General features: G+C 39.8%; 1 protein-coding gene across 3 annotated transcripts in view; it reads right to left on the bottom strand.

The window, feature by feature from the left end:
- Rcbtb1 (RCC1 and BTB domain containing protein 1) overlaps window positions 1-23,349 on the bottom strand; it is a 30,638-nt gene that overhangs the window by 5,140 nt on the left and 2,149 nt on the right. For all 3 annotated transcript variants that reach the window (XR_016537107.1, XM_090342164.1, XM_090342163.1), the window contains exons 3-10: window positions 19,262-19,428; window positions 18,649-18,807; window positions 15,248-15,355; window positions 14,116-14,258; window positions 11,769-11,959; window positions 7,784-7,910; window positions 7,126-7,277; window positions 6,101-6,231 (exon numbers count right to left, since the gene is read on the bottom strand). Coding sequence is in view for 2 of the 3 variants with exons in the window: in XM_090342164.1 (XP_090198290.1) it covers window positions 6,101-6,231; window positions 7,126-7,277; window positions 7,784-7,910; window positions 11,769-11,959; window positions 14,116-14,258; window positions 15,248-15,355; window positions 18,649-18,807; window positions 19,262-19,428 (1,178 nt within the window). In the remaining variant the exon portion in view is untranslated. The remainder of the gene's footprint in view (window positions 1-6,100; window positions 6,232-7,125; window positions 7,278-7,783; window positions 7,911-11,768; window positions 11,960-14,115; window positions 14,259-15,247; window positions 15,356-18,648; window positions 18,808-19,261; window positions 19,429-23,349) is intronic.

The following is a 23,349-nucleotide window of genomic DNA, read 5'->3' on the forward strand; positions in this document are numbered from 1 at the left end:
GAGCAAAAGTGGCAAAATGACAGTGCCCCTGCCTCAAGTTCAGGCCCCAGGACAAGAAAGGAAAGAAAGGGGGGAGGAGGAGGGAGAGTTGGAGGGAGGGGAGAGGAAAAGAAAGAAAGAACACTGCTCTTAGTATTAAAACTCAAGATTAATGGCTCTCAGGACTAAATAATTTTCTATGGGGAAATAAAAATCACATTTTAATCTTATTGTAATAAAAAATAGTAGGGTATTTGATTATAACTTTGGAAAGTGAGGCCAGTTAGGAGCATAAAATATACTTCAAACCATGCATCATATAAGCATCTTCAATTACTATCTTGCTTAATGTCACTCAGAGGAAAAATATGCTAGATTATATCATAAGTTTTGTTGCATTCATGTCTGCAAAGTTGAAATTCTAATCTTTTTAGTGTATAGGAAAAATTAAGAGGCCAGTAGTGTGGTCTAGTGTTGCTCACCTAGCATGCATGAAGCCCTGGGTTCGATTCCTCAGTACCACATACAGAATTGGTGCTGTGGTTCAAGTGGTAGAGAGCCAGCCTTCAGCAAAAAATGCTCAAGGACAGTGTCCAGGCCCCAAGCTCAAGTCTAAGAACTGGTAAAAAAAAAAAAAAAAGAAAAAAAGAAAAAAAAAAGGAAATATACTTGTACTTGATTCATGTAATTGTAATCCCTCTGAAATAAGAATAACTTAAAAAAAAAAAAAAGGAGCTTAAGCCAGGTGCAGTGGCTCACGCCTGTAATCCTAGCTACTCGAGGAGGCTGAGATCTAAGGATCAAGGTTCAAAGCCAGCCCAGGCACAAAAGGACCTGAGATTCTAATAGCCAACTAACCTCTAGAAAATGGGGAATGGGAGCCTGGCTTGAGGATAGGGTGGTAGCTACTCTGCAGGATAAAGTTCAGAGAATCATGTTTTGAAGTCAGCTGGGCAGAAAAGTCCAAAAGACTTCATCTTCAAAATAGCCAGCAAGTGGAAGAGTACCAACCAAACAAGCAAACTGAGGAAGGATGTATGTAGATCCTTATTTCAAACCCTACTTGGGGAAAAGGAGAGCTGGTGAGGAAGCAGAAGAAAAATGGAACAGACTGTTAATGAGAATGTAAATCAATGCAGCTACTATGGAAATCAATATGGAAGTGTCTCAAAAAGCCAAAACAGGCTGGGAATTTGGCCTACTAGTAGAGTGCTTGCCTACCATGCACAAAGATCCAGGGTTCAATTCCTCAGTTCCACATACATAGAAAAGACAGAAATGGTGCTGTGCCTCAAGTGGTAGAGCGCTAGAACAGTACTCAGGCCCTGAGTTCAAGCCCCAGGACTGGCAAAAAAAAAAAAAGACAAAACAGAACTACTATCTATCATATATCTCTATATCTATATTCACCCTGGACATACAGTTTAAAGAATGCAAGTTGGCATAGAATAAAGATACCTGTCCAGTCATGTTTATTATGGCATTTTCTTTCTACAGTTTTCTTTAGAAATAAAACACAGAAGACTGATGGTATCAATATTCTCATATTGAAATTTTAGTGAAGCTTTTAGTGGAGTTCTAATCCAGTCCTAAAAAAATAAGCACATGTTAAAACTTCTTTGGGAGACCACCGGGCTAGATCTGATGGGTTTTCATCTTGGTTAGTCATCCCTGAGATACATTCCAAATTACAACAAGATCATCAAATATACCTCCTTCCATCCAACCTGCTATTACAAAACCCAAACCACAAGCATATAGTTTACTGGATCACATACAGAACAGTCCAAATCAGTGAAGTTTTGTTTTTTGCAGATATATGTGTTTCCACATAGGAAAAAATAAAGATGCTTTCTCTCTCTGCACAATTTTTTTTTTTTTTGGTGGGTCTGTGGTTTGAACTCGGCCTTGGCACCATCCCAGAGCTCTTCAGCTCAAGGTTATCACCTACCTCTGGGTCTGGGCATGTCTCTGAGCTCTTCAGCTCAAGGCTACTGCCCTAACCTTGAGCCACAGACCCACTTCCCATTTTCTAGAGGTTAAATGGAGGTAAGAGTCTCAGGTCCTTTTGTGCCCGGGCTGGCTTTGAACCTTGATCCTCAGATCTCAGCCTCCTGAGTAGCTAGGATTACAGGCATGAGCCACCGTGCCCAGCTACTACACAAAATTTTTATGGCCACTGATCAGAGAAAACCTTTAAATTGGCCCACTTAGGAAATGCTCACCATTTGGCTTCAGTTCTAAGCTTCCTGGCACTTAGATCTAAACCAGTTTTAGAATTACAATTCCTGGGCACGTATTTATTGCTCTACCAAAAATACAATCATGGTTGGTGCAGTAGTTCACCCCTGTAACTCCAGCTACTCAGGAAGGCTAAGATCTGAGGATAATGGTTCAAAGCCAGCCAGGACAGGAAAGTCCATAGGAATCATCTCCAATTAACCACCAGAAAATTGAAATGGGTACTGTTGCTCTAAGTGTTAGATCGTTAACTTTGAGCAGAAATAGTTCAGGGACAGTACCCAGTTCCATGGCAGACCAAAAAAACTTTTTTAATTAAAGAAAAACAGACTACAAATTGCTTGGCAAGGTAAGATTTTCTGAAAAGTTCTCTACTTTGGTGAAACAGTAATGCCCAACTATTCCTCTTAATATTCAATATAGAAAACAAAATTTCCTGGAGAGAATCAGTACAGATATTCAACCAACGGGCCAGGAGTTTGGCCTAGTGGTAGAGTACTTGCATAGCATGCACGAAGACCTGGTTTTGATTCCTCAATACCACATACATAAAAAAGCCAGACATGATGCTGGGGCTCAAGCGATAGAGCTCTAGCTTTGAGGAAAGCCCAAGGACAGTGCTCAGGCCCTGAGCTCAAGCCCCAGCACTGGCAAAAATAAATAAATAAATAAATAAATATTCAGCCAAGCATGGTGGAATGTGTGCATGATCTCAGTTTTCAGGAGGCTGATGGAGGACTTCAAATTTAAGGATAACCTAAGCTACATACTGAGACCTTGTTGAGAGAGAGGGAAGAGAGAACCTGGAGGAGGAGGAATGGAAGTGGGAGAGACGCAGAGAGAGGAAAGTAAAAAAGAGATGGAGGGAAGAAGGAGGAAGGAAAAGATGGAGAGCAGGACAGAGCAGGACGGAAGGAAGATGGAGGGATGACATGTAAACATGTCACCATTCTGCAACATGATACTGAGCTGTTTATCTTCAGACAATATTTGAATTCTATGGTCTCCCTTGAGTTACTATTTACTCAGCTTACACTAGAAGACTATTCTGACGGAGGGAAGATAGAGGGATGACATGGAAACGTCATCATTTTGCAACATGATTCAGACAGTATTCGAATTCTATGGTCTCCTCCGAGGTACTGTTTACTCAGCTTGAACTAGAAGACGATTACTGTGCTCCTCCTTCAGATCCTTCTTTATAAGACTAGGAGAAAGCTTGATGACACATTCACAATGCAAGGCTTCACACAACTACCTTGCTTTTGTACATCCTTATAACTACTCATGTCTATACATGTTGGGGTACATTTGTTTCCAATTATTTTGTCAAAATGGGGCTTGGAGAAATCACAGTTTTTAGAGAGAAGAAATGTGCGAAGCAGACAATTCCAATGTTCTCAGCACTGTGATCCACAGGCAAGGAAAGTCATCTCACTGCCCCAACCTGGTCGCTCAACACTTGTTTTTCCAATCCTACACATTAACTTACAATAAATAAATATGAGTTTAATTTTGTACTCTAAGTGCTGTATTTATTTACACTTCACAGTACTAAGATGTGTAATTATCTCACTTTATGTAGATTTTACCAAATTATCTCACTTTATATAGCTTTTACCAAAATCTTAAAAATATACTACAGAAGAGTGAAATTTTATCTGCTCTAACTTTTCTATTTTCTAACATTTTTTGGATGTATAATATTTGTAGAATATTCATTGTGTGCTATCTTAAGTGTATTTTTTTTTGTCAGTCATGGGACTTGAACTCAGGGACAAGTACTATCCCTAAGCTTTTGTGTTCATGGCTAGTGTTCTACTACTTAGTATCACAACTCCACTTCTGGTTTTCTGGTGATTAATTGGAGGTGTCTCACAGATTTTCCTGCACATGCTGTCTTTGAACTTCAATCCTCAGATCGCAGCCTCTTGAGTAGCTGAGATTACAGGCATGAGCCATCAGCACTCAGCTGTTTTAGATTTTTTTTTCCAGTCCTGGGCTTGAGCTCAGGGCCTGAGCACTGTCCTTGGACTTTCTCAAGGCTAGAGCCCTACCACTTAAGCCTCAGCACCACTTCTGGCTTTTTTCTATGTCTTTGGTACCGAAGAATCGAACCTGGGTCTTAGTGCATGCTAAGCAAGCACTCTACCACTAGGCCAAACTCCCAGCCCTGTTTTAGATATTTTTAAAAGTACCTTTTCATTTTTGATCAGTGTATCTTGTGTTTGTATGGAAGTAACACAATGAAATGCATCCCCCCATGTAAAACTAATCTATGCTAATAAAATTTTTAAACAGCACCCCTTCATGATGAGGTGTTTAATAATCTTTATTCTTCTGTTCACTAATTCAACATCTATTTCTGAGTGCTGGGTAGGTTCATATCACAGGCAGTAGGAAATCATGTATCTGCAGCATTTAATTTTTAATGTGTAAAATTAGCAAAGCAAACAATCAGTGAGAAGGGTAAGAATTTTATAGCCTTTCCTATAAACTTTCTAGGTAGAATTTAGCTAAAAGTGAGTAAGAAACTTCCAGCACCATTTCCAGAACCAAACGTTTGCTTTGACTGGTGTGAAGTCAGCAAAGTCTAGGAACAACATTTTAAACACAAAGAACTGTGCAAAGCACAAGGAAGATATGGTAATCAAGCACTAAGACAAAAGATATCAACCAAAATTAAAATCTTATCTCTGGGAGGAAATGAATAGAGAAATAGCATTTCAAAATAGAGGATCACAGTGTCACAGGAAAGGTAAGGGAAAAACACAAATGTCCATTTTTTTGTATGAGAAATGATTTACTTTTGAAAACTTTTCCATCTGTTGTGAGGCTGCAAAGTCTGCCATATTTGACCTCATCAAATATTTATCACCATAACAGAACCTCAAACTGAAACAGGATACATTTTAAAAATATAAGACCTAATGATTAGATTTTCTTCCTAAAGATAGATTTGAAGCTTGTCTTCTGTTACACTTCAAAGGCTACTGTGAGGTTCTTTGATAAAATTCCTGATAAATATTCTGCTTCACCAAATAACAAAATATTCTAAGAATAACCTAATTGTGCATGGCCATTAGGTGGCTATTTAGAATCTCTCAACCTTGTATATACCAATCATATATTTGTGAGCTGGCTGTTCAAAAATTATGCTTACTGCTTCCTTTAGATGGTACTATTTTCACAGAGCTCAATAAACGTTTTTATAAACGCTTAACAGTGCCAAACCCATGCCAAGCACTAAAGTACACAGATGAGAAGGGTCCAGATCCTGCTCATGAGGAGCTTACAATCTCACGCTCTGCTTAACTTCAGGAAAGTGCCCTCAACAAACACAAAATCTCAGACTCTCCAAGCTCATTAATTCATAGACTCTCTACAGATCTGAGAAACCCATACTCAAGTTGATCAAGTACAAAATAAAATAAGAGTCCACAGCAAATACTTCACAGAGTCAGTGGGTTCTAAGGAAACATTAACAAAAAGGCAGAGCACACAGATATAAACACAGGGCATCCCCGACTGAACAGACAGGAAGACAGGAAGACAGCTAAGTGGGCCTTGGGAAACACTGATGGCCACAGAAAAGTCCTAGAAACCATACCACTTTATGTTCCAACTGCAGAACACTGCTAGGAACCTCAGTCAGTCAGACTTTCACCTTAGTTTTTAAGAATGGAAAGAGAGGATCAATCACTTCTTAAACAACAAAACGAAAAGTCTGATTTCACTTCTTAATTATCAGTCAAGTTTCCTGATTCCCTAAGCAGAGGTTAAGCTAGTCATCACTTTCCTTGTGTTACATGAGAGGAGGAGGGGAAATAAGCGCACAGTTACAGGCAGCTCTGCTTTGCTGTTTGCCAAGTTAGGTTACCTCTGCATCATATCTGACTGCAGCAGAGAATAAGGAAAAGGCATTTTCCACAGTAATTCCTCGCTTGATAATATGTTGACAAAGTTTTTTCAGTCTGTTTTCACAGTAAGATGTTGCCAAGTCCAGAAGACCTAAAAGTAAAAGGTGTGGAAGGTTTAATCCAGTTTATAGAAACTTCACATAAACATACATATTTTACTTTTGGTAGACAAACTGATAAATACTATTATTTTATTTTAGTAGACAGACTAATTCAGGAAAAATTCCCTTTACATACTAGTTCTTTTGATATAGTATAGCCATGCTTCTTTCCCTGACATGCGTTTGGAATATGATTCTTTTTAGGGTCGGTCCCCTTTACTTCAGGGTTCCCATCACACAACTGCACCTAGCAATTGGGTAAGAAAGGGTCTGACAAATATGACCAGCTGGACTTGAACTACTAAGCTTTCATTCTTCAAGAAACTAGGATTACAGGTGGAAGGCATTAGCACACAGGATAAGTGAAGTTTTTTACTCCCTCTCTCATGCCTCTTCTATATTCACTTCTACAATAGCATCAGGAAACGAAACTAGAATTTCCCTCTCATTTTGTTTTCAAAATTCTAAATTCATTAGTAACTTAGTTTAATTTTTAAATTTTCCAATAAATCCAAGTATAAATGAACTCTGTCTATAACTATTAACCATAAATAGTATTATTTTTTAAAAAGATGTAAAAACCAATGCACCAAAAAAAAGGGTTTTTTGTTTGTTTTGGCCAGTCCTCGGGCTTGATCGCAGGGCCTGGCACTGTTGAGTTTTCTCAAGGCTAGTACTCTACGACTTGAGCCACAACACCAATTCTGGATTCTTCTATGTATGTGGTACCAAGGAATTGAACCCAGAGCTTTGTGCATGCTAGGAAGGCACTCTACCACTAGGACACACTCCAGCCCTACACCCAAAACTTTTTACATTTCACTCATCTACAAACACATGGAGGGCAATTCTTGACCTGGCCAGTCACAACATGGCTGAGGTACCTATGGCATCTTCAGGTGGCAGATCCACTGTGTCTGTATAGAGGTACTGGAGAAAGGCACGATACACGGGGTAGGAAAACTGGTCTATTTCTATCACTTCCTTCATGTCTTCATTCCAATAAGATTGGAACATGGATCGAAAGTGCTCACACCTAGAACAGAAGCAGAGGTTACCTGGTTATGGTAATGGATCAGACAAACAGAAGACACCAGAAGCACGTTTAACTACTACATACCAAAACTACATACTCACATTTACTGACAAATGTTTTGTATCTTTTTAAACCACATAAACACAATTTCTAACAGAACAAATATTCACAAGATCCTTTATTTTGCAGTGCTAAAAATTGAACCCAAGGCCTCATACCTTCTAGACAAATGCTCTACCACTGAGCTACTACCCTAACCCAAGATCCTTAAAGAACAATTCAGACATACTCATATTTCATATTTTTTCTTAGAAACTGCAATGCAAACCTACTGTGTATGCTTATACAAAAAGCTCTTTGATACTGTTATTCTTTTTAAAACATTAGGTTGTAACATTTCCCACTACTGCCAAGGATACTGCTAATCAATATTCATTACTTGGAATAAATAAATAATGGAAATGGAAAACAGTCATTATTGTCATCTCTAAACTCATGCAAAATACCTGATTTTCAACACGGCTTTATGGACATGAATATATTTCCCATCAATTCGAAACTTCAGATCAGCAGTTTCTGGACTATCGAATTCTTTCTTCAGTGACTCTGCAACTGTTAAAAAGTCTTCCTCCTCTGGAGGCAATGGGACACACTATTAATAGTGGAAAGCACAAAAGGCTTTTGCACAATCAGTAGTATGGTACTTAGTTTTTTTTGTTCCTGACAGTTTATGCCTGCCCCCTCCCTTTTTACTTGCCAGTCCTAGGTTTGAACTCAGGGCCTAGGCTTTTTCAAGGCTAGTGCTCTACGAGCCACAGCACCACTTCTGGCCTTTTCCATGTATGTGGTACCAAGAATTGAATCCAGGGCTTTGTGTATGCTAGGCAAGCACTCTGCACTAGGCCACACTGCTAGCCCTGAGTATATGCTTTAACCAATTTTCACAGCATCTTAGCATCTACAACCAACCAAGCAAAATAAAACCCAGTACCTGGGAAAGCCAAATACATTAGTTAGACATGAGAAATGTGTGTTTATAGAGAAATTAGAGGAAGCTCATGAGAACACAATCTCTTAAAATGTGACTTTCTTCTAGCACTTTAATACTAAGTCTTTCTTCTAGCACTTTAACAATAAGAGTCTATCAGTTTTCTTGGAAATGCTGCAAACATTTCTGCTCTGCTTCAAGGGGTAGCATATTCAATTAAGGAAGCCCAGATCAGGTTCTTAGAGAAACTTCCCAAATATCTGAAATCTAAACAATACAACAGTGAAACTTCTACCCCCATGTATAACTAGTATAAACTAATTTTTAAAAATCCTAATCTTCCACTCTCTAGAAACAGAGCAAATCTGCCTAATAAGAGATCTAGAGGGAACAGCTTTACAAGAATACAGTCACATGACCAGATGACAACTGGCTTGTTATTCTGAATAAAGCAAAGGCTCCTCTGAACTCACAGGCTTCTTTGTGTACTTTACATAAACAAGGGAAGGAAAAAATGCAGAAGACAACTACCAGGAAATAAACTCCAGAGATTCTTCCTGAGCACTGAACAAAGCTACAACAAAGATTTCTACTGCACCTGAGCTGAGCACCATGATTTAGCTAAGAACTGTCCAAAACTAGAAGGACTAGTTCACCTAGAAAGACCTGTGCCACTTATGGTCTGTCAACAGGGAAAATCTACAGGAGGAACTTGGCACTACAACCTAGACTAAAACTTAAGACAAGAAGTGTCACTTCCCCAAGTCTCACCCTTCCACAATGCAAAGCTTCACTGGCTGTGCAACAAAGGTAAAAAGTTCTCAAAAATCAGTCTTTCACTGCTCCACAGTCTAGTCACTTCAAGACAAAAGATGGGAAATGAGTCAGATGGGCAGTGCATTGAGTGGCACAGATGGTAACTCACCCACCAAAAACATGAATGCTCTTCAGAACCCCTTCAGCCCGTCACAGGGTGGAAATGGCCCCTTTGCTTTGTTTCTGGTGGCAAGTACAAGATCTCTTCACAGAATAAATACTCTTGAGATGTGTGAATTCAACATTTCGTGTGAATTCACCATTTAGTCTTTTCCTAACACTTAGAGCTAAGATCACAACCAAGAAAAAAAAACTTGCAATGTCATTTAGTTCCTGGAAAGAAGTCATCTAAAAAAATAGTAATCATGTTTTTCCAAACTTAACATTAAAAATTCCAGTAAAGGCTGAGCACCAATGTTGCGTATCTGTAATCCTAGCTACCGAGAAGATCTAGTCTGAAACAGCAGCAGTTCCAGGCCAGCCTAGATTTTTAAAAAAAGTTCGTTTCAAACCATGAAAAATGGGATAAGGCTGTGTGCACCAGCCATTCTAGCAACAATAAATATAAAGAGTAGGATTACTGTTCAGGCAAGCCACAAAAAAGAACTCTACCTCAAAAATAACCAAACAAAAAAGTAGCCAGATGTATTTGTAATCCTAACTACTCAGAAGGAGATTTGAGATCTGAGGCTCTCAGTTCAAAGCCAGCATGGTCAAGAAAGTCTTTGAGACTCTTGAGTCCAATTAACCAGAAAAAAACCCTAAAGTGTAGCTATGGTTCAAGTAGCAGCGTGCCAATCTTGACCACAAAAACTAAGAAACATCACCCAGGCCATGAGTTCAAGCCCCAGTACTAGCACACATATGCACAAAAATGTAACCAGAACAAGCAGGGCACTGGCTAGGTTATGCCTATAATCCAAACCACACAGGAGATGTGGAGGCTCATAACTGGAAGTCAGCTTTGGCACAAAGATCTGAAAAGTTCCATCTCAACTAACCAGCAAAATACCTTACTGGAGGTATAACTCAAGTGATAAAAGTACCAGCAGTGAGCAAGAAAGTCAAACCAGAGCACAAAGCCCTAAGCTCAAGTCCTGGAACCAGTACAAAAAAATTAAAGAAACTAGAACAAGAAGGGCTGGAGGCATGGCTCAAGCAGTAAAACTCCTAACTAATGAGTATAAAAACCTAAGTTCAAAACCTAAACACAAAGCACTGTGCATTTTAAGATGCATATGAGGGGCCCAGAGCATGGTCTAGTGGTAGAGTGCTTCCCTAGCATGCACAAAACCCAGGGGTCAATTCCTCAGTACCACATACACAGAAAAAGTCAGAATTGGTGCTGTGGCTCAAGTGGTAGAGAATCATTAGCCTTGAAAAAGCTAAAGTTCAACCCTGAGTTCAAGCCCCAGTACTGTCCTTAAAAAAAAAATAAATAAAAGATGCATATGGAAGGGTTGCCAAGGATTTTGCAAGTTCAGGTAAGTAGTATAAAGAAATCTATCTGGGCACTAGTGGCTCATGCCTACAGTCCTAGCTTCTCAGGAAGCTGAGGCCTGGAAGATCACAGTTCAAGCCGGTCTAGAAAGAAAAATCCTTAAGACTCAATCTCAACCCCTTCCAATCCCCAAAAAAAACCTAGACTAGAGCATGATTTAAGTGGTAGAGTGCCAGCCAGGAGCAATAAAGCTGTAAATCCAAAAGTCCTAAGTCCAAGCCTCCATACTAGCAATAAAGAAAAAAAAAAAAGAGAGATCTTAAGATATTGTACAGATGTGCTTTAACAAGCTATACCTATGTGATTATGGCCAAATGGTCCTGCTAACCATTTTTCTATTGCATTACAGTTACAGAAGCTAGCAAATGAGTTGAAAGGCCATGTTCATTTGGCTTCACTTCAGTAATACTGGAACTCTTCCTAAACATACCCTCATGAATGGGGGGAGGGAGGCGTAAGTTGAATGCTTAGGGAATACAGGATTTTCTTCTGGGGTTGGGAAAGTATTTTGAAATATGATATAAATGATGGGTGCATAATATTATGAACATAAATACCACTGGGTTATCTCTAAGTTAATATAAAACTAACCATTAAGACCAGGAGCATGGCCTAGTGGTAGAGTGCTTGGCTCGTATGCATGAAGACCTGGGTTCAATTCTCTGGTACTACATACACAGAAAAAGCAGGAAGTAGTGCTAGTGCTCAAGTGGTAGAGTACTAGCCTTTAGAAACCTCAAGGAGAAGCAGAGATTTACAATAAAAGAAAACCTAGATATATAAGGCCATATAGTATGACACTAAATGAAAGGACCTCTAGGATATAGAAACAAAAGCCATATAATGAGTGATTGTTGTCCTTAAATGTATTATGTTATCTCTCATAAGAAAGGGTATCAATGTATGTGAAGTAATGCACCCTCTATCTGGTGAGTATAATGTAACCCTTCTATTAATTACAATAAAAAAATATATGGGGGGGGGAAAAAACCTCAAAGAGAGTTAAAGCCCCATGACTAGAAAAAAAAAAACTAACCATTAATCTCAATTAAAACAGAAGTCCATAGGAATTCATCGTTATATACAAATAAATCTATTACTGGAGGAAAGTATGAAAGGCAAATCTACAGGACTATCTGGTCAGCTGCCAGCACCCTCCTGGATGGAAACAGCCTAAGCTACTTACCTACAGAGAGGAGGCGCCAGGAGACAGCAGGGGTGGCAAAGCAGGCAAACACATCGTCGGTGCAGGAGAAGTGGGTGAGGTGAGGGAGAATGACGGACTGGCCCCGGCACTGGCCCCACATGTACACGTGCCCGCCCTGGGTCTTGGCTGCAGAGGTGTGGCTGGAGTGACAGGCCGCAATCTCTACAACCCTGAAAAGTTTGGGGGTGGGGGAGGAAATGACACTTCTTTCATCAGAGAAGCCCTTAATATGCATCCCTTACCCACTGTAATTTAAAAGTTTATGCTTAAAACACCTCAAAGCAGCCCAAGTCCAGGAATATTAGTGGCCAAGAACTAGTTACAAAAGCAAAAGATCGGGGCAACAATGTGTCTTCTTGAGAGCTTCACTTCTCCTTTGGGCTCATTTTGAGTCAGGATAAATAATGCATACTGGTAAAGAATACTTCAAAAAACCAATGAGGAACGTGGATGCTGACAACATATCCTGACTGTTCTGGGGGCTGAAATGATAGTTTAAAAAATATACATGCAGGGCCAGAAGCATGGCCTAGTGGTAGAGTGCTTGCCTAGCATGCATGAAGCCCTGGGTTCAATTCCTCAATAGTACCACATACAGAACTGGCAAAAAAAAAAAAAAAAAAAATATATATATATATATATATATATACGCACACACACACACACACACACATACATACATACACACACATATATATACATACATACATACATATGTTATATCACTTTAACAGAGCATTTTCTAGTTAAAAGAGAAAACAAAAGTTCATAAGCATTTGGATAAGAATAATGGACTATAACTTAGTGCTGGTGGCTCATTTCCATAATCCTAGACAGGAGGTTGACATCTAAGAATCACTATTCCAATCCAGCCCGAACAGGAATATCTATGAAAATCTTATCTCCAATTAACCCCCAAAAAGCCAGAAGTTGAGCTATAGCTCAGGTGGTACAAAGTGCCAGCTTTGAGAAGAAAAGCTAAGAGGAGTGCCCTAACTAAATTCAAGCCTCAGTACTGCCACACATAAACAGAGTAATTGGCTGATATACAAAAGTACGAGCCATTTTATCACTAAGTTCTTAAGAGCCCAATAACAGAATTCATTAGGCAGGGCTGAGGGTGTGGCTCAAGAAGTTGAGCATGCCACTAGCAACCTAAAGTTAAAATCCCAGTACCAACAAAAGGAGAAAAAAAAAAAAGACTCAAGTGGGTAAAATCTTACAATGTAGTTCAATAAACATTAAGCATCTATTCCTACTAGTAGTATACATTACATGAAATCAATAAAACAGATGATGCCCTTTAAAGGACAGATTTTAATTATTCAAAAATTGGTTCAAATGAACCAACACATTTGATTCAATTTACACATTTTTTGAGCAATGTGATTCTTTATATTTTTGTCTTTCCTTTTTTTAAATTTATTTTTAATTAATTTATTTATTTTTTGATCATGGGGCTTGAACTTGGCCTGGGCACTGTCTCTGAGCTCTTCAGCTCAAAGCTACTACCCTTGAGCTAAGCCCCACTTCCCATTTTCTAGAGGCTGATTGGAGATAAGAGTCCTCAGGTCCTTTTGTGCCCGGGCTGGCTTTAACCCATGATCCTCAGATCTCAGCCTCTTGAATAGCTAGGATTACAGATGTAAGCCACAACACCCAGCTTATTTTTTCTTTTTGAAAAAGCATGTTTTATAAAGCAGCATCTATTAAAAAAAAGAATATACTATTTTGAGGTTCCTCAATTATGTTTTGGTTTCTTTGAAACCAAATTAGATTATCAAAATATCAACTGTATTACATACTAGTTATTGAAGGCAAGCCAGGTTATCATTTTATCATGCTACACTTTGAATCTCAGAATGGTCACAGACTCTAACTTCCCTATTCAATGGTCAGCACCAAGTCTGACAGAATTAGGATACAGTCATTTATCAATACCAATGGCTACTTCAAAAAGATGCATGAGCTGCGAGTTTGGCCTAGTGGTAGAGTGCTTGCCTAGCATGCAGGAAGATCCAGGTTCAGTTCCTCAGAACCACATACATAGAAAAAGCCAGAAGTGGTATTGTGGCTCAAGTGGAAGAACTCTAGCCTTGAGAAAGCCCAAGGACAATGCTATGGCCCTGAGTTCAAGCTCTAGGACTGGAAAAAAAAAAAGATGCATGAGAATCTTATCATCATGTTGGTTTGGGCTGGTATTCAAAACTATCTTATTCTAAATGAGAATATTAATAAACAGAAAAGTCATAAAGCCAACCACTATAGCTCTGCCACATACAGTGGCATCACACACACAGATAGAACACAGACACAGCCAAGTTACCTTTCTTTCTCCACCATGATATGTGCTGGGCTTAGAAGATTATTTTTATTGCCAGTTCCCAGCTGCCCGTACGTGTTAGCTCCCCAGGCATACAGCAAGCCCTCATCTGTTAGTGCAAGTGTATGTGCATAGCCACAGACAATCTGCAAGTAAAGGGAAATTGTCATACCATGAAACAGGTACCACATCAAGAAACAGGAAAGAGAGACAACCTCTGCTTAACCATCATAGCCTGGTGGGGGCTGAAAGTTTGGCTTAACGGTAGTGGTAGAGTGCATGCAAGAAGACCCGGTTCAATTCCTCAGTACCACATACACAGAAAAAGCTAGAAATGGTGCTGTGTATCAAGTGGTAAAGCACTAGCCTTGAGAAAGCCCAAGAGCTGTGCTCAGGAACTGAGTTCAAGCTCTATGACTGGAAAAAAAAAAAATCATAGCGAGGGAGAGGGAGTTTGGCCTAGTGGTAAGATTGCCTAGTATATATGAAGACCTGGGTTCAATTCATTGGTACCTAGAAAAAACCAGAAGTGGTGCTGTGGCTCAAGTGGTAGAACTCTAGCATTGAGAAAGCCCAAGGACAGTGCTCAGACCCTGAGTTCAAGACACAGGACTGGGGAGTTGGAAGTTTGGCAGAGTGGTAGAGTGCTTGCCTAGCATGCACTAAGACCTGGGTTCAATTCCTCGGTACCACATATATAACAAAAAGCCAGAAGTGGTGCTGTGGCTCAAGTAGTAGAGCACTAGCTTTGAGAAAAAAATCCAGGGACAGTGCTCAAGCGCTGAGCCCAAGACCAGGACTGGCAAAAAAAAAAAAAAAAAAAAAGACAGGACTGGGGGAAAAAAAAAAAGATCATAGCCAGCCCATAGTACCACATTTGGCCTGGATTTGTTGGGAATTGAGGACACTTAGACTGCTAGATTTCTAATATCACTTGCTTTACCCTGTCAAGACTGATATACCACATCATGAGCTTCCTTCTCATGGGAATTTAAGGACTAACAAACCACTCAATGTGCATGTGGAAGGACATGGAATTGCCAGAAAAGAATGATAAAAGAGTAACCTCCAAAATATCACCATATTAGAGCAGGAAAAAGGGACAGGTACAGCCAGTAAAGTCATTACAACCTACCTGGTTCACACACACACTGTGGAGAGCTGCCACCCTCACGGGGGTCAGCTGGTTGCCATTGTTTCCCAAGCCTAGTTGACCATTGCCATTGTAGCCCCAGCCATACACCTGAGAGGGAGAGAAAGGTGAGGCAGGCTATGAGAACTGCTAACAGAAGAGTCCTTCTAAACAGTTTAGATGCTCCAACATCTGGATTTCACTCAATATGGTCCTACAATTTATCCCCAAAAAGATGCTCTGGGTGGGGGTTGACAAGATTTAGCATCAATTCCTACTCCATGACTTACAAGCTAGCCTTGGGAAGTTTCTCATGAGCGCAATATACATGAAAAAGTTGACAGTTATGGGGTTGGGAGTTTGGCCTAGTGGTAAAGTGCTTGCCCAGCATGCACAAAGAACCAGGGTTCAATTCCTTGGTACCACATACATAGAAAAATCCAGAAATGGTGCTGTGGCTCAAGTGGCAGAGTGCTAACCTTGAGGATAAAGCCCAAGGACAGTGCTCAGGCCCTGAGTTCAAGCCCCAGGACTGGCAAAATAAAGTTACTGATAGTTACTAAATAGCTATTACACATGCAGACACAGAAAAGGACTAAGTATGTGGTCAAAGTTCAACAGGTAGATGCACACTTATTTCTTTGCAGACTAAGGTACTAAGAGAAATAAGACACTACAGGAACAATGAGGAGGGATTTAGCTATAGGAAGAAAGTTTAGAGAAGACTAAAGAGCTAAACAGGGCTGAAGACTGACAGTGAAGGTACTCCAGGAAGAATTAGTCAAAAGGAGAGGCAGGAAACAAGGAGAGGGGCTGGGTAAACACTTGGACCAAGAAAAGGAGAGAAGACTAGAAGGAGAGGACTACATGATAGGAAAGGGCTATATGATAAAGTCATGAAGGAAAGTAGAATAATACATTTGATATTTTGTGATATTTCAGTGGAAATTAAGAATTAATTTGCATTTTTAAAAAATCACACTGGCTACCATAAAAAGGGTGACAAGGATAAAACACTCTAAACAAATGATCATTTAGTATATAATGTTTCCCATAGACACACAATAAATTCTGATAAAGCCCTGAGCTAGGAAGTAAAGGAACCAAAAGAGGGAGATGGTAAGAAAAGGTTCTCACAGAGCAAAGTGATTCCCTCACAGGGTACCACTAAACAGAAAAAGCCAGAAGTAGTGCTGTGGCTCAAGTGAGTGCTAGCCTTGAGCAAAAGAAGCTTAAGAACAGTGCCCAGGCCCCGAGTTCAAGCCCCAGGAATGGAAGAGGGAGGGGAGGAAAGGGGAAAGGAATCACTAGAGAGCTCAAGTTTTAAAACATTCAGTGTGGAAGACAGGAATAAATACTAACTAGGAATTGACAACAACAACAAAAAAAAGTCTAGCTCCAATAAAAAAAAAAACCTAAGATTTGTGATGGCATTACACTCTTCAGCAAGGCTGGGAGAGATGTGCCCTAAGGCTTCTCAGGGTGATGTGACAAGGGAACGGGGGCATAGACTTTAGAGTTCTGGTGAAAGATAGTTAAAGGGACCTGTAGCAAAAGCCAGAAGTATATGACAGGTATCAACTTTATGGATGAAGCTATCAACATTGTTTTCATGCTGGTCTTAAGGCTTGAACTCAGGGTGGGATGTTGTCCCTGAGCTTTTTTGCCATGTAAGCCATGGCAGCGTGGGTAGTCTCATAGATTTACCTGCCCTCTCTGGCTTCAAATTGGAATTCTCAGACCTCAGCCGCCTGAGTAGCTAGGATTATAGCATAAGCCACCAAGGCCTGGATAGCTATCAACATTTTTAATGGCACTCAGCTTGATACCAAAATTCTTAACCTGAGAATTTATCCTACAGAAATACACACACACAAGCTGGGTGCCAGTAGCTCATGCCTGTCATCCTAGCTACACAAGAAGCTGAGATCTGAGGATTCCAGTTTCAAAGACAGCCTGGATAGGAAAAGTCCCTGAGACTCATCTCTAATTAACCACCAGAAAACCAGAAGTGGCAATGTGGCTCAAAGTGGTAGAGTGCTAGCCTTGAGCAAAAAGGAGCTCCAAGAGAGGGCCTAGGCCCTGAGTTCAAGTCCCATGACCACCCCTCTCCCCCAAAAAAAGGAAATATGGCATAAATACACAGAAAGTAACAGAAAATCAGCCCAGCACTGCTTATGACAGATAAAAATTATCAACAATTGAAATGCCTGTCAGTGGAGCTCCAGATGTGGATGATCCATAAAAGCAGGCAGCATTCAGACCAGATACTATAGGGATAATACTGAAGTACACAAAGACAAAGCACATGCTGCAAATCAAGCAGGGAGACAGTGCACAACAGCAGAAAAAAAAAACACAGTAATATTACTGCTCCTTCCCAGTTAAAGATAATTATACTTATCCTTATATAATTGTTTATAAAAGAATCCAGAAGGGAGCCAGGAGTTTGGCCTAGTGGTAGAGTGCTTGCCTAGCATGCACAAAGACCCAGATTCGATTCCTCCATACCACATACATAGAAAAAATGCCGGAAATGGAGCTGGGGCTCAAGTGGTAGAGTACTAGCCTTGAGAAAGCCCAAGGACAGTGTTCAAGCCCAGAGTTAAGCCCCGGACTGGCAAAAAAAAAAAAAAAAAAAAAAAAAAAGAATCCAGAACTGGTAATACTGAAGATTCAATTTTTATGTTTCATTTGCCTTCCTTTGTTAGTTTAAAATTATATGATTTTTTTAAATAAGGGAGAACACTGGAATAGAGGCTCTTAGCAGCTATCCCAAGGAATTCTGACCATGCAGAATGATAGTCAAATTAATATTAAAAAAGTCAGTCCACATAGGTGGGTACAACACAGTTGACATCCATAGAAGTCTCTCTATATGCACTAAGATGCTTAGATGATAATGCACAAGTGGTGAGTGACCCAGTAGCGGGGGCCCAATTAAGTATTAGTTTCAGCCAGAAATAATGTAATAATAGTAACCATTAGCTCAAAAGGTGGTCCACCCTAACAATCAGGACAACAAATTCTACTCTATCTTCCTCCTAGGAGCAAATATTTGAGATGTGGTAGCTAATTCCACCAAAACTTTTTTGTCAGTTGACTTGAAAATGTGCAGTTGACCTTTCCATTGTTAGAGAAACATGGTGTGAGATTTCTCAGCCCATTAAATCACAAATCTCTAGAAGCACTAGGTTATATGGATCAAAACATCAAATTTAGACCTAACAGATTCTATCTTTGCAGATAAAGCAAAGTCATTCTAAAGAACAGATAACGATCATTTGACTGAGTGCCTCTAACCTTCAGTTAAAAATTAGCTAACTGTAAAGAAGGCTGTCCAAAAAAAGCCTTCTTCTTTATGAAAGGGGAATAAAGGAGTGACAGGAATGAAGAAAATTCACCTCGCCATTGTCCAAAACAGCCATGGAAGAAGTCTGACCACAGGCAATGCCAACCACTCTCTTAATATGTAAACAGTTCGTAACTTTTCGAGGAGTTGGTTGATTTGCTGTAGATCCTGATCCCACCTGGCCACAGTTGTTATAGCCCCAGGCAAATACCTACAAGAAAAAGGAAAGAAAATTGAGTGCTTATGATGTGCTACATAATGCTGAAGGTTTCATACTATTTGCTATATTCTATAAAATGATGCTGGTGTATGTAAAAATTATATCCCCTGTGTAGATGGATAGAAGAAACCAAAACAGTTCTAGGAACTGAAACTGAGAATGGAATCTTTTAATATATTATTATTGCAATTAATAGAAGGGTTACATTATATTCACCAGATAGAGGATGCATTACTTCACAAACATTGCTACCCTTTCTCATGGTTTTTGTCCTCATTTTCCTTCCCTCCCCTCATCTTGTTTTCTCCCCTTCCCTATCCTATTTCAAATAAACAAATACTGGAATCTTATTTGTGGTTTCAGAGCCACTTAGTAGAACAAGTAAAACTGGAGCCAGGCATCTCACTATGTAATTACAATTAAAAAATAAGAGCAGTGTACTTACCTCTCCATCAGCTGCCAAAGCCATTGAATGATGTGAGCCACAAGCTACTTCAATCACCTGCTTGATCAAGAGATTGGTACAAACTTGTATGGGGGCAATGCCTTGATTGGTGGTTCCATTCCCCAGCTGGCTGTATCCATTGTGGCCCCAGGCATAGACCACTCCATCTAGACAAGAGCACACAAGAGAAATCGGCTCCAAGAGAAAATTCTCTTCTGCAGACTTAGTTCAACTCATTCTCCAACTTTGTCTCATATTGCTTTCTCCTTGCTATAACTACCAGTGAGATTCCAGGGACAGAGGGAAAGATGAAAGAACAGAATAGAAGCAAAATCTTTACTCAAAGAATTTGGTACTCATACAGAATCAGTTTTGCAGTGTAAAGTCAAAATTTATTTGTAGAAACATTTGACTTTCTACACTAAAATTTTTTCAGGAAGGCATAAAGAGACTATTTTAATGTGTATCAAAATGAGTATTATTTAATGTACATCAAAAATCTGGACAAAGCTCTCTGCACTATTCACAATAGCCAAGCAATGGAAACAACCCAGATGCCCTACTGCAGATGAATGGATACAAAAAAATGTATGTATATATATACAGCCAACAGACAAGATAAAATAATGGCATTCGCTGGGAAGTGAATGAAGCTAGAGTGAATCATGATGAATGAGATAAGTCACAACCAAAGGAACAAAAAGCACATGGTATCCTTAATATTAGATATTAGATCCAAACAGTACAAGAGCGATGACTCAATATTTGGGTACCCAATGTTATGGACATGGTGTTGGAGATATAAACGTAACTACATAGACATAAAAAAATCCATGATGGGCTATATACTCTATAGACATAATGTTTTATTACATAGATTAATAGGTATCTATGACAGACAAACCCTCAGCTTAATTTTAATTATATCCTAAAATCTAAGTGCCAGTGATTGTATATACAGATATCCTTCTTGAATACTTGCTTGCTAAACATGACATTTGAAATATGATGTAAAAAAATCAATGTTAATAAATTCTTTAATAAAAAAAAAAACCTGGACAAAGGGCCAGGAGTTTGGCCTAGTGATACAGTGCTTGCCTAGCTTATACGAAGACCTGGGTTCAATTCTTTGGTACATAGAAAAAGACAGAAATGGTGCTGTGGCTCAAGTGGTAGAGCTCTAGCCTTGAGAAAGCCCAAGGACAGTGCTCAGGCCCCAGGACTGGCAAAAAAAAATCTGGACAAAGCCAGGCACTGGTGGCTCACACCTGTAATCCTGGCTACTCAGGAGACTGAGATCTGAGAACAGAGGTTTGAGGCTAGCCCAGGGAAAAAAAAGAGACTCTGATCTCCAATTAACCACCAAAAGGATGGAAGTGGAGTTTGTGGCTCAAATGGCAGAGCACTAACTAGACTTGAGCAAAAAAAGAAAAAAGCTCAGGGACAGTGCCCAGGCATGAGTTCAAACCCCAGAATGTACATATACATACACATATACACATACACACAGAACAAACAATCTTATGCTTGCTTATAAGTATTGTGATATTAGGAGGACTCTAAAACTAGGAGTGTTTCGATGGCTGGGGGCTGGCATGAATCAGGACGCATCATCACTAACATTTATAAGGATCCCTTTGACAAGCATAATCGGTTCTTTCAAGAGATGAACATGGGAACAGCTAAATGAAAAAAGCCAAAAGGTAGGTAGCACACAAAGCTTTCACACCACCAATCCCAGTGTGTTCACCAATCCCACTCCAAAGTTCTGTCTGGATCTTTTCTTTTAATGGACTTTGTCTTTTGGGACTCTTATAAGCAATAACTTTTGTTTCATGTCCTTTTGAAGTATTTATCATTTTATGTATTTTTCCTGAATGCCTATCAAGAGTATGTTTTCCCCAGATATATACTCTTCTCTTTTCTACAGTTAAAATAAAAAACATTCTGATCACTCAAGACCAGACAAGATCCATACAAAGAACCTTGAATTGTGGTTGCCATGAACACTCTATGACTCTAGGCTAGAGGAAAAAGGGGAGTTCCAATCCTGGCAGAAAGAGGCAGTCTGACTGTAGTCATAAAACAGGAGCAGAGGAGCTAAGAGTTTGGCCTAGTGGTAGAGTCCTTGCCTAGCATGCATGAAGACCTGGGTTCAATTCCTCGGTACCACATACATAGAAAAAGCTAAAAGTGGTGCTGTGGGTCAAGTGATAGGGCTCTAGCCTTGAGAAAGCCCAAGGACAGTGCTCAGGTCCTGAGTTCAAGCCCCAGGACTGGAGGAAAAAAAAAACAGGAGTAGAGGTGACACTTTGCTAGAAATAATGATAGTGACTAGAATTGTGCAGTACAATGTCCAGGGTGCAGCCTGTGCAAGGGCTTGGAGCTTTCACGGATGAGATTCTGGGTCACCTGATCACAAAAGCCACTATTGAAAAGTAATCTATTCACACCTCTCTTCTTTCCTTGATGAAGCATGAGAAAGGTAAACATCATGAGATGGCTTTCAGCACCAAACCCTACAGAAGCCCAACTAGACAGTGCATTCACTTCTGAGGCCCTTTTCTGCTTATACTATTCAGAGCAGGCCAGGAACTACATTTCAGGATCACCTGAAATGTGTAAAATTACCCAAGAATGTGACAACAGACTAGAGAAGTATGGAGGGAATAAGAAAAAAAATCCATCAGTTTCTGACCTTTTAAGTATATCCAGGGTCTCATCTTTTAGTCTAGTCTTCATAGTCTGGATACTAAGTTGGAAAGGTTTCCAAACTATTAATTTTATAAGTAACCTAACAATATTACTTCAGAAGACAAATCTAGAAGCACATGATCTACATATAAAATCTAGCATCATACAGACACTGAACTTCAAAGTAGAGACCGGGTAAAACTAGATGTTAGAATTTGATCAAAATATTCCCTTTAATTTGAAATATTCCCTTCAATTTGATCAAAATATTTCCCAAACAGCCTTCAAAAATGCTATATAGCCAGCTACTCAGAAGGCAAAGATTATTACAACCATAGTTTGAGGGGGCAAAGTTGAGGTCCCATCCCAATCAATAAGCTGGGTGTGATAGTACACACTTGTACTAACTTGTTCAACTGAGCCTTCTGCAAAAATGTGACAGACTGAGGATATGGCTCCAAAACACCTGCCTAGCAAGGCCCAAAGTTAAATCCTAATATAGCCAGGTGCCAGAGGCTGCAATAGTACCTACTCAGAAGGCTGAAATCTAAGGATCATGGTTCGAAGCTAGCATAGGCAAGAAAGTCTGAGAGACACTATCTCTAAATCACAGAACCGTGGTAAAGTGAAAGAACTGTTAGCCTTGAGCAAAAGAAACCCAGGGAAACCCAGAGTTATAGCCCACAACCCACTCCCCCCCCAAAAAAAACACCTTAGTACCACCAAAAAAAATCCGTGTGTGTGTGTGTGTGTGTGTGTGTGTGTGTGTGTGTGTGTGTGTGTGTGTGTGTAGAAATCTAAAATGCAACAGAAATGATAGTAAAAGGTAAAAAAACAACATGAGTACTCAGGACAACAAACCACAGAGGAGAAATTTGGAGGATGAAAAAAGATATAGTAATTAATGCTTCAAACCAGAAATAGCATTATTATATCTGCAAAGGGAGAAGCTGCCAGGAAGCCAATTCCAACCCCAGGATCTCAGGAAAACCAGGGACTTCAGGAGACCCAAATGCAGGCTGCAAATAAAAACAGAAGCAAGTCCTCATCACTTCCCTATGGGGCTAGACAATCCCTCCCAACATTGGTTGACAGGAGACCCAGAGCACTTACTTGATGTGAATTTCTTGTAAGTTGTATCCCTACTTTTCACTTTGCTCAAACTCCTCCCCCATTTCAAATAACACTACAAAGAAAGCAAGCCAGAGAATTCCAGCCCAGAAGGGATCAAAACAATTCAGAGAAGCCCTAAAGACCTGCTTTTTCCCTTGTTCACCATCTAGGAAGTCAATAGATTCTTCTACCCAGACTAGGAAACTGGAAAAGTCTATACAGGAGATCACAAAGTGATAGTGGGAGTGTCCCTTACAAAATCAGTACTATCTCCTTAAAAA

Source organism: Megascapheus bottae, chromosome 11, assembly GCF_031878675.1.
Source record: "Megascapheus bottae isolate mThoBot1 chromosome 11, mThoBot2.hap1, whole genome shotgun sequence".
NCBI lineage: Eukaryota > Metazoa > Chordata > Mammalia > Rodentia > Geomyidae > Megascapheus > Megascapheus bottae.